The 11,300-nt window shown below is 49.2% G+C and overlaps 4 protein-coding genes across 4 annotated transcripts; 3 read left to right on the top strand and 1 right to left on the bottom strand.

Annotated features, from left to right (window-relative positions):
* Positions 1 to 305: 305 nt before the first annotated feature.
* On the bottom strand, positions 306 to 1,172 carry Triagg1_10922 (uncharacterized protein; the record flags this gene model as incomplete). Its single annotated transcript, XM_062895047.1, has 1 exon — positions 306 to 1,172. The coding sequence occupies one exon, from the start codon at positions 1,170 to 1,172 to the stop codon at positions 306 to 308; it is 867 nt and encodes a 288-aa protein (XP_062750126.1).
* Positions 1,173 to 2,385: 1,213 nt separating this feature from the next.
* Positions 2,386 to 4,626, top strand: Triagg1_10923 (CAZyme family GH125; the record flags this gene model as incomplete). Its single annotated transcript, XM_062895048.1, has 11 exons — positions 2,386 to 2,628; positions 2,723 to 2,860; positions 2,925 to 2,932; positions 2,989 to 3,125; positions 3,188 to 3,234; positions 3,293 to 3,321; positions 3,393 to 3,426; positions 3,476 to 3,563; positions 3,642 to 3,854; positions 3,917 to 4,268; positions 4,341 to 4,626. The coding sequence occupies 11 exons, from the start codon at positions 2,386 to 2,388 to the stop codon at positions 4,624 to 4,626; spliced, it is 1,575 nt and encodes a 524-aa protein (XP_062750127.1).
* Positions 4,627 to 8,173: 3,547 nt separating this feature from the next.
* On the top strand, positions 8,174 to 9,712 carry Triagg1_10924 (uncharacterized protein; the record flags this gene model as incomplete). Its single annotated transcript, XM_062895049.1, has 1 exon — positions 8,174 to 9,712. The coding sequence occupies one exon, from the start codon at positions 8,174 to 8,176 to the stop codon at positions 9,710 to 9,712; it is 1,539 nt and encodes a 512-aa protein (XP_062750128.1).
* An 861-nt stretch (positions 9,713 to 10,573) lies between these two features.
* Positions 10,574 to 10,971, top strand: Triagg1_10925 (uncharacterized protein; the record flags this gene model as incomplete). Its single annotated transcript, XM_062895050.1, has 3 exons — positions 10,574 to 10,692; positions 10,750 to 10,804; positions 10,861 to 10,971. The coding sequence occupies 3 exons, from the start codon at positions 10,574 to 10,576 to the stop codon at positions 10,969 to 10,971; spliced, it is 285 nt and encodes a 94-aa protein (XP_062750129.1).
* Positions 10,972 to 11,300: the final 329 nt, after the last annotated feature.

Consider the following 11,300-nt stretch of genomic DNA (forward strand, 5'->3'; position numbering starts at 1 on the left):
GAGTACGTATTTACCTGTTTATGTTCACAGACGACTGCCTGCTGCTGGTATGTTCAGCTAGAGCAGTATTAGCAGCCCTCGCTCTTGGAAGACGCTCGAGGTGAGTTTGCACAAACCTCGATGAAGACCTAGGTAGGTAAGCTCAACCACCAGGACTCTGCTCAACCGGCCATTTCAAAACGATGGAAACCGTCATAGACATGGTCAAACCAGCACATCGCTTCTTTTCATGTCACCGCAGTTCGTATACGATACGACGCAACGCGAACCGAAGCATATACATCTTCCAATGGATGACAGCCGATCTAGAGCTCCCACGTCTGCTCAACCTCGTGTGCATATTCGATGATATCACCAGGCTCCAACGAGCTCCATTTGGACTCGTTCTCCATCGCATCAACATAGTGCTCAAAAGCAAGCACCGTCTGATTCGCCCATCTCTCGGGACTCACCGCGCCCACGCCCGTAGCCATAGGAACCATCAGTAGGCTGCGGATCTCGTCATGTCTCCCGCTCAGCCTGCCCTCACGAACCGCCCGGTTGTGTCTGTCTACCGCGCAGAGCAAGCTCCACGTGCACTCGTAGATGACCTCGTGATCCCAGTTGACGTTTTGCGGGACTCGCATTGTCGGGCACAGCGCCAAGTATTTGGTGTTCCAGGTGTTTCGTGAGCGGGCGTGGAAGTCGTCGGGGATGCGAAGCAGCGTGCAGGTTCCCGGGGGAGCGAAGCCGCGCCATTCATCGTACAGCTTTGCCTGGGCAGCTCGTGTGAGGGCGAGATAATCGTCGCGAGGAGAGAATGAGCGCGAGATGGCGTCGTCGAAGCCTCCGTCTAGTCGGCCGTATGAGTTTGCGGGAGACACGATGAGGTCGAACTCGGCCTCTACAAAGGAGAGGGCGCAGTTGTGGTAGGTGATTGAGACGGAGGAGAGGCTGTGGGCTTCGACGGCAGCCTGGAGGGCGGTGCTGTAATCGTCTTCCATGCAGAGGGCGTGGATGTGCGGGATCGGAGAGGCATTTTGATGGGATGCCGACGGCATGGCGAAGCAGCAGCGAGGCTGTGTGAGATTGCTGGCTGGTGTAAGTGTTGATGTGATCAATATCTGGTGATGGTTTCGCTTGGTGTTGGAGCTGTACTTCAGAGAGTCATGTGTCGTTTCGGCGCTATCCATGTGAGGGTCGACGCAAGATTACATAACGTGGAATTCATCGTCATCAATGTTGCAGGGATCATTCATTGAAAGGCACAAGAGGCTCATCGATCTAATACGAGCAACATTGAAGTTTTCAACACGTGTCAGCGACGAGGCAGGTCTCACAGACTGAGACAAGGAAGACATTCGATATTCGAAGAATTTCAAATACGCGCGTTACCACGTTCTTGTCGAAGACTCGGCGAGCAAGACACTGGATGAGTCTACTCTGTACGAGTACACTTGTAGCCTTGTAGGACTTGAACCCGTCGGCATTCGATGCCAAGAGGTAGCATCAAGGAAAAGAGCCGAGACAAAAGGCGGGTGGCAGCGGCCGTCGGTGCGGAGAAAAGGGCGAGACGGAGGATTGCTCGGCTTTTACGCTTCTAACAATGAGAATTGAGTGCCTGATTCGTCCGCTTGTTGAGTGTGCATGTAAAGGACGATGCTAATGCGAGGCGAGTTCGCTCAACTCCATCCCTGGCGGCTGCTAGACATCATGGATCGGATCATCGCCGTCGCCCAATTGCTCATCCCATCCTCGTCCTTTGTTAAAGAATGAGTAGCAGCTGACTTCAATTTGTCTCAGACAAGCGACAGTAAAACATAAGAAGCACAAAACAACTCTCCCTTGACCAAGAATGCAGTCTCAGCACCTACAAGACATTGCAGCCTTCTCCCATCACCTCATAACAATGTCCACGACACTCCCTCCAGCTTCCTCTTTCACAACACCAAACCCTCCCTCTCCACATAACACAGAGTAGCATCGTCATGCCGGATAACATCCAACTCGCCCGCATCGCATCCTTCCAAACAAACCCTGTTGGTGATGCTCTCCCTCTTGAATCTCCCCGCTTCCCCCGCACGCTTTTTTTACCCAAGAATGCGCTCCCAAGGGAAAGATCGCCATGACCTGTCCGGTTCCCCCACCTAATGGATCTGGGTGTAACTCTGTGCAAAGACAGATGACGATGAATAAATAAAATGGCTGGCCCGGAACAGGGACAGAGACTGGCGGTGATCGGTGAGACCTGCCTCGCGATTGCAGCCCCTCTTTGCCTGGGCCTTTCCTCTGCTGTACCGTGAATCTTGCTCGAGATTCTTCTCAGACTTCTCTCTAAAAGCATTTGTTATTATTGTATCCATAGCTTTGTTGTAACAGGCATCTCCTGTGTCTGATTGAGTCGCGATGCCTCTGCACATGTCTCCTCACAGCGTTCTCAGCGCTGCCCTCGGCGTCTTGGCCGTGTTCCCGGCAACTGCGTCTGCTGGCTGGCAGAGCTTCCCGCCGCATCGCCGCACAGCTTCCTCGTGTCCAGATTATACCACTTTTTCGGGACAGCCTCATGGACCGTATTCGTCTGGTCCTCTGAAGCTGCCTTACATGAGACCGAGCGAGGAGTGCAGAACGTTCAAGAGCCCAGCAGTCGAGGTGAGCTTCACTCATGATGTCGATATGGGCTGTTGCCCAAATGGGACGTGTATGGCTTCAATTGAGTCGCTAACGATAACGTCACCATGTATAGAAAGTCATCAGCGACTTGAAATCTCGGCTCAAGGATCCGGATCTTGCTCGACTTTTTGAGAATACTTTTCCGTCGACGCTGGATACTACCGTCAAGTACTTTGATCCGTCGCTAAATCTGGCATTCATCATCACTGGTGTAAGTTGTTTTCTCCATGGAATGACTACCTGGGTCAAGGCTTGTTTGTCTAACATTCTGCTAGGATATCACGTACGTATATATGCCACTGTCATCATAGACAGACATCAATCAACTAACCTTCCAAGTGCACAATGGCTGCGCGACACCGGGAACCAGTTTGCCCACCTGTACAAGCTTCTTCCACACGATAAGAACCTTCAGGCCCTCGTCAAAGCAGTCATCAACACAGAGGCGCGATACATTTCTCAGTATCCATACTGCGGTGCGTTTAACTACAACAACCTGACGCAGAGGAATCCATCTAACAAACGGTATTGCATGTAGGCTCGTTTCAGCCACCTCCGGAGAGCGGGCTTGCTCCGAGTGTGAATGTAAGTCACTGAATGCGCCTCTAAGCCGGTATGGATATCGTTTTGACACTACATATAGGACTGGGCCACAGGCGTTAGAGTCAACCCGTATGTATACACACCCGCCAATGTTTGCAAAGTTACCATTCCCAAATTAACACCTACGCTCTTTACAACAGGCCTGTCAACAACCAGACGGTATTTGAATGCAAGGTATGATGACTGCTAACATATATAATGGAAGAATTCTTACAATTGATAGTACGAACTCGACTCTCTTGCCGGATTTCTCAAAATCACGCGATCTTACTACGCCAACACAAAGGACTCATCCTTCATCAATGACAATTGTACGAACCGCTAAACAAGAGACATGGAAAAGACGGAAGTATCCTTTTCTCGGTCTATTTGGCTAACACCATCTCTAGGGAATGCTGCGATGAACCAAATTGTTCGAGTCCTTTACGAACAGTCCCAGAGCAGTTGGTCGGATGACTTTCAATGGGTCAGCTACTACAACTGGACGGGCACTGCCGGTGCGCTCTCTCCAATGGTACCCAACAGCGGCAATGGCGAGCCGAAGCAGGCGAACGGTTTGGTTGCTTCCAGCCACAGGCCCTCGGACGACCTCTGTGTCTTTAGTGAGTTTTGGAGCCATCAAGACTTGTGAGTTGTGTCATTATTCGCTGACAGTTCAATCTAGACTTTATCACTTCCGACAATGCCATGATGTCTGTTGAGCTCGCCAACGTCGCAGACATGCTCACCACCATCAGAACCCAAAAGAGCCTCGCCAAGCAACTTCAGCAATACTCCAATACCATTAAGCAAGCCGTCTGGGCACATACTCGCGCTTCCAACGGCATTTTTGCGTACGAAACCAACGGAATCGGAGCGCAATACATCATGGACGATGCCAACGTACCTAGCCTGGTGTCGTTGCCGTATCTGGGATTCTTGGAGCGGAGCGATCCTACCTACCAGAAGACCAAAGCCGCCATGTTCTCGAGAGCGAATCCGTACTATGCTGTAGGAAAGACGTTTAATGGCATTGGGTAAGTCCAAGATTGGGGATCTACACTCCTGTTTAATTGTGCGGCTTCGATTAATCGTTAATGATACCATAGAGGTCCTCACGTCAACGCCACTTATCCTTGGCCCATGAGTCAAATTTCTGCCATCTTCGGCACGGATGATGACAGGGAGATTAAGCAGCGTCTGGCACTCATCTTGGAGAATACTAGCGGACTGGGATTGATCCATGAGAGCGTCAACATCTACAACGCGAGCGTGTACACTCGTCCGTGGTTCGCGTGGGCAAACAGTTATTTTGCAGAGATGATTTTGGACTTGGCCGAGAGGAAGCCTAGTCTGATTCTTAAGTCTGGGAAGCCGTACAAGATTGGACAGTGATGGGCTATGGGCTAGAAGATGGATGGTCATCACGATTTGTGTAGTAGATGCACATTGGTTTTCTAGGTTTATTAATGTTACGATTATATTTCAAGCTTACAGTAGCAGTGATGAATGTGGTAGATGTAGTAGTCGTACTGTACTTCAAAAGGTGCGCAAGAGTTGCAGGCGGCAAGATGGCTTCGAGATGGCAGTGGATAAAAAGACAAGGTCGGGAGAAGAGTTGATATATAAAAGAAAAAAAGGAAAAGGAAAAGGAAAGGCTCAAATGGTAAAATACATATTTAACTGATAAAAAATAGATACAGAGGGCTGCGCCCCATCCTTTGGTTCAAAATCCAGAATCAATCCGTAGTTTAAAATGATCGGCTGAAGCTGACCAAGTCAAACCTTGAAGATAAAGTTCAATTTCCAATACTGAAACAAAATGGTCCATGCAAAGTCTTTGGATTCATTCTATGAAACCTAGGGTTGCGGCTAACAGGAAATTTGCCCAGGAATTCATCAATGCCTTCGCATATGGTCACCCCTTGGACACCATGTCGCAACTAGATATCGAACTACATCGCGCAGAGCCAGGAGAGGGCCTTAGACAACTGATAACAACAGCTATTTGCCATCTATAATGCAAAGGCTCGTTTGACTTCTATCCCATTGCTCACTAATTTTCTTGACTCATCCAGCTTTCTACCCATTCGCAGTATCGTTGTAACGGCTGCGACAGATGGGATGGTTTTTATGAGAGCGAAAGTCTGGCCATATCCCCAATCATTCTTCGACACGGTGAAATTCGATGTCGTGGTGTTTTCCGTATTCCAAATACTGAAGGCAGTGTAGATTAATATAAGAAAGGCTTTTTGGCGGCGCGGAACACGAATAGCTATTTTCGTACCTGCCCATACCCTTGATGACCAATGGAGGTCTCCTTCAATGTTTGTACATGGACCAATCCCAGCAGCGAGTTTTGTCAACAGATGGGACTGACGGAGCATCATTGTCGCCGAGGCCGTCGAAAGGATGGTGTGCATCGGTAGGTTTCGGCCTCCATATTCCATATGGCTGATGATGTGATCGGCATCTTGTGCATTTGACAGGTTCAATACTCTGTAGCAAACGTGCGAAGACGACGCGGTAGGGTGTAGATAAAAAGATTCCAGGCCCCGTTTGAAGAAGCACTACGGCATTGCTCCCTGTAGGGTGGCTCCCTTCGTCTGAGCATGAGATTAACTTGACATGCACGAGATACTAGACCTTGACTAAACCATTGCTGGAGAAATCACAGCCCAAGATGCCAATCCAACATACTTGGGATGGCATTTCATTTCTCACATCTTCGGTGGCCCATATCCCCCGCCAAATGCAATCCGAATTCCTCCAAGCTCGTTGTTGAAGTTCCTCCAACACCTAACCCATGGCATCGTTTGTCTCAGCCTCTCAGGTCTCGTCACGGACTCATCCATTGCATTTTGGTGGGCAGGTGTAGTCTCTCCAACAATGGTCTGGGAAGACTCCCGCCTCGCAATTTGCTGCATTCCGACTTGAGTAAAGGGAAAAGATTGGGCCGCAGTTTACCGTCGTCTAGCTTGAACGTCGCGTAGATTCATTGTCGGTCGAACCAGTCGCGGGCCTTGGACTCGGATCGAAGGACGAGCTTGGGTCGTCACCGTCTGTCGTCGTCTGGTGGCTTGCGTGAGGGAAATGAAAAAAAGGTTTGCTAAGGAGCGGCCGTGAATCTTGGATAATTAAAAAATGAAATGAAAAAAAGAGAGTAGAAGAGTTGGAAGATTATGTTACTACCTTGAATATTGTTTTAGTAGCTGCTTGACCACTCTTGTTCACCGCTGCAAACTGAAGTTCTCCCGACCTTATTTGTCAGGCAGACATTGATTTAATTTTTCCTAAAGAATCCCGTCAAATAATGCAATAATACATGATCCATGGATATGTATAAAGGCATGCAGGCAGGTATGGAGCCCTGGAATCTCGATCTCGAAGTTGTCTTGTTGACCGCAAGTGACTGAGCTTGAAGTTGGTACGTAAATGTATGCTTCAAACGTGATGAGTCGCCTGGCTTTCTAATAAGGGCACTTTGGCCAGAGATTTTTCAAACAGTATACATTCGGCAAAGGGGTTTGCATGTGTTGTTGTGGTTGGCATTGTCCTAGAGGAGGTTGTTTGCGCAGACGTCTTCGTGGAAAGGTGCTCCTTTGATGCAAATTCTCGTTCCGTGAAAGGGCTGCTTCAAGATGGCGTTGCGTGCATTCTGTCTCGGCATATCCTTGTCACTTCACTGAAGCAGATCGGTCCCATTGACTACATTTCCTTGATCGCTTAGTGGAGTAGACACAACATCCTGCTGCACGTTGGTGGAAACCACATTGCGGACTCTATCAGAAATGTCAGCGATGAAGCTGGAAGGTATCGCGAAAAACTCCAGGTTCTATAGGTACCTACCCTAGCTGGATGTTTGGTTTGAAGTTGCTGGAAGTCTGGTTTGGAGTAGAAAGATGAAACGAGGGTTGTGATGCTGTCGGTGACCGTTGAAGTGAAAGTAGAGTGTGAGGAAGAATTGGAGTAAAGAGAAGAAGGATGATAGAGAGAGAAAAAGAAAAGACGAGGGAAGCGCGCAGCATAAATCATTAAAGAAAAAGAAGAAAAAGGGCCACAATTGCGATGGAAGAGTGAATTCGAGATGCCGGAGATCTTGATGCGGCACTGGGTGTTTGGAGTTAAAAGGGAGGTGACAGGTACTTGACTTTAGGTGAAGCCTGCACTAAACTGGAAGTATACATCTCCCGGAGTGCAAATACGCCTCTCCTGCGTGCGCGCATCGGCACGGATACATTTGCCAGATGGCGATGCCTGCTGATGCCTTGGGGTCGGCGACATATGTGCGACGTGAAAAGTACTTTACTTTAGCTACAGCTGGCTACTGAATGGCAGGTACTTTTCTATTTTCCAGCATATGCTCTCCTCTTTGTGCCTTGATGCCTCGTTTGTTGGCGTGCATCCATCCATTCAAACATAGATCCATGCAACTCTCCTCTCTTCCTTTTCTTTTCTTTTTCCTTTCAACATCTGCAGGCAAGCAGCGCACCTCCGCGTTTCTCATTCTCTTGCCTCGTCTCTTCTTTATCTTTTCTCTTGCCTCATCTCTTCTTTATCTCTTGTGTGTTGCCGTTCTCGTTTCTTCTTCTCTAATACTTCGCTCGGTATCTCTTCTGATTCCCCATGAGATACTATTATGACCTTTGACTAACCAGGGAGCAGGCTTCGTCACTTCAACTTCGTTACTTCAACTTCGTTACTTCAACTTCGTTACTTCAACTTCGTTTCTTCAACTTCGTTTCTTCACACCACGCTCGAGAAAAGCACTGCTCGATCCAGGACCTTGTGTTTCAATCCGCTCCCACCACAGGCACCTTTTTGTACCAGGAGCCGGCACCCTGGCTGCTTGTTTCCGATTCTCTGCGGTATGTATGTCTACAAGACATTGGCCCTGATATTGGCTGACCAGAAGTTGCAACACTGCCCCATAGAATCGACGATGGTCCGGCCCAGCAAACAGAAAAAGAGAGTCCTGCCAGAAGGGGTTCCCGCCTTTGCAGGCCCAAAGACAGTGAAAGCAGAGGCAGGGGAAGAGGCACCAGAGGAGCAAAGAATTGGCCCAAAATTCAACCCAAAGATGGCCAGCGGATTCGAGCCGGCAGAAGATTTTGAGGACCGCTGGAAAGGCTGCACCGTTATATTCGGTAATGATGAACTGAATACGGCGATCCTCTCACCGGACCAGCAAATACTGGTAGAGACCGAAGACCAGCCTATCTACTTGAGAGATGGACACGCCGTGATCCCTGAAGACGAAGTCATGAAGTATCGCGTGCTGGCACGATGCCAACATCTCACATGCGGCCCTGCAAAGGAGCCAAGGGCCAAGGCGGATGGAGAGAATGCGAACGACAGTGAGGCCCTGATGAACTCTATCTCGGACGGCAAGTCGGTTTACATCGGACAGTCAATGCACATGGATGGCTCTGTGATTGCATCGGGTCAGAACGAAGAAAAGCATTCATCCGGGTTCGATTTCAAGGGCCTTGATCTGAAGTCCGAACCGCAAAAAGTCATAACCGGCTCTGGAACAATCCCGCACTGGTGGAAAGATGGCTATTTTTGCCCTCATTCCAGAATTGGCCCAGCAATAAAGCAAGAGATACCACCAGAGGCGGCCCTAACGAAACAGGTCCCTCCTCGACAGCCGAAACTATCTATTCAAGAGTACATCGTACCTCATACTCTCGATATATTTATGGACCAGCTGCGGTGCAATTTGTCGAATCTGGTCAAGGATGGGTTTTTGAGCGTAAATGGAAGCACAAAGCTTGAGCTGAATCGCGACTTGGAATGGGTGCCTCGTGGCAGTAAACGTGTGGCAGAAGAGGAGTTGGAGACACCACCCGCGAAGGTGATTCGAGGGCCGGATGCTTCGCGCACACCTAGCCCAGTGCCCTCTGGAGATTTCGTTGGTGATCCGGGTCCTGACCCAATACCTGACTATGCCGAGTATGAAGACTTGATGAAGGTGTGGTCTGCGGCTCCCGCTGGCGTGCACTGGGCCTGGAAGGCAAAGCTCGAAGACGCCAAGGGCCTTGAGGAAGGAAACCGATCGGAAGCGGCATTGAGAGACCTACTCGCCAAGGCCTCTGAAGCCGAGGACGCCGATTGGCGAGTCGTTTTCCAACAGGTCAAGGACGCATTTGAAAAGGGCCAGGCGGTCTCGGACCAAGTTATCGATACTCAGCTGGCTCTCGCATTTGGAAGAATCATGGGTATATGCCCTCCAGAAGGCCCAGTCACCAATGTTTGGGGTAACTATTTCAGGAGGGCTGCCGGAAAGGTCAATAGGGGAGCTGCATTTTGCATTGGGGAAATACTGAGCAATCTGCAGAGGCCCGACACAACGAACAAAGAATTCGTGGAGGAAGATCTCAAAGAGCTTCGCGATAATGTTCAGGCCCGAGCAGCGCGTGAATGGCTGGGGAAATGGGTGGAGCTTATTGCTCCGGACCTTTATTCCAAGGATGATTAAAAGCGGTATCCATCGATTTGTTTGCTTTTCTTTTCTTCTTCTACTGAAAATGGTGGCGCTGGGACTGGTTTTTAGTTATTTGGTTCGCTGGCTGGTTTCTTTTTCCTCTCTGCTTAGCTCCATCTCCTCAGTCTCGTTCTGCAAACTGAATTCACTGCTTTCTGCCCTTGAGTGCGGTTACTTGGTACTACTTTCTAGGTTTCCACACGCCCTGGGCCTGCCTACCTCTACGGATGGCTTCGAATGGAGGTGGAGGTAGGCAGGGCAATTGAGCCAGAATGTATGAGGTAGCAGGTACGTTTTATGCCACGTGGATCCCACTACGCGCCCTGTACTGACTACTTGGGCAGGTTTGAGAGGCCCCATGAGGCCAAAAAGTTTTCCCAGGGGAGCCTGGGATCGCGCAATGCCATCCATAATGCCATGGGAATCTCGAAAGGCCCTGTCCCTAGGTAGATGCGGAAGGACAAACCTCCGACTGTGAGAATGACTCCCAGAAGAAGCCCTCGATTCGCCCACACGGGCCCAGTGACACCCGGTGCGGACAAAGAGGACAAGAAGCCGGTCTTGATAATAAAACAACCCAGAAGAAGCCCATAATCTTAAGAGGCCGCCTTAGTAATACTAGTTATAAATAAAGAGAATAAGAGGCTAGTTTCCCCTTTGAATATAAAATAGCTTAGAAGAATTAGTCGGGGGTTTCCACCGACACCCATCACCCCGTCTGGAGATGAGACCGGCGTGTCTGAGGTTTCCATATCCAGAAAGCGTCGCAGTGGTATGTTTGATCCTCAATCACCATTCAGCAGAGCTTTTGTAGAGGATGTGGACAGGACCAGTTGGCACACGCATTGCGCTTCCATGGACGCTCTCTGGGACGAGTATGTAGACGACATACGACCCATTGTCGAGGACCTGTATGACACCACCACTCTGGCGAAACCTTCTGGGCCGCTGGGCGCTGTGCTCCATATCCAATGGTGGGTAATGTTCTTTTCTCATTACACTCTTCACTGTAATAACAGACAATACCTCAGGCACTATCCGACATTCGCGACGAAGAAGACAAACCGGCGGTTTAGGCACGTATTGGTATGTAGGCAGGAGGAGCATAACGAAGAGTGCACTGGTCTAACATCTCATCATAGGATCCGTGTAGTCCAAGTCTTTCTCAGCAAGCGAAAAAGATCGGCTGCAGCACAAGTGTTTCCACGTCGGATATGATTCCATTCCGGAACAAGGCTAAGCATCCTGAATAGGAGAAGGAGTTTGGTCCATCACGATGGGGAAAGATACTGCGCAGAAGCGTGAGCCTAAACTACAACATCATGCAGACGTCTCCGATCATTTTACTTCTGGGCAGGCATTGTATAACCATGTGTTTCTCTGGCGGTCTTTTTGATATACTTCCCCTATTAGTTGCGATCGACAGACGCCGTAGGCTTTGTTGCATATTTTAGATATAGTAGATATAGTAGATATAGTAGACATAGTAGACATAGTAGACATAGTAGACATAGTAGACATAGTAGACATAGTAGACATAGTAGACATAGTAGACATAGTAGACATAGTAGACATAGTAGAC

Source organism: Trichoderma aggressivum (genome assembly GCF_033847375.1).
Source record: "Trichoderma aggressivum f. europaeum strain CBS 100526 chromosome Unknown scaffold_095, whole genome shotgun sequence".
NCBI lineage: Eukaryota > Fungi > Ascomycota > Sordariomycetes > Hypocreales > Hypocreaceae > Trichoderma > Trichoderma aggressivum.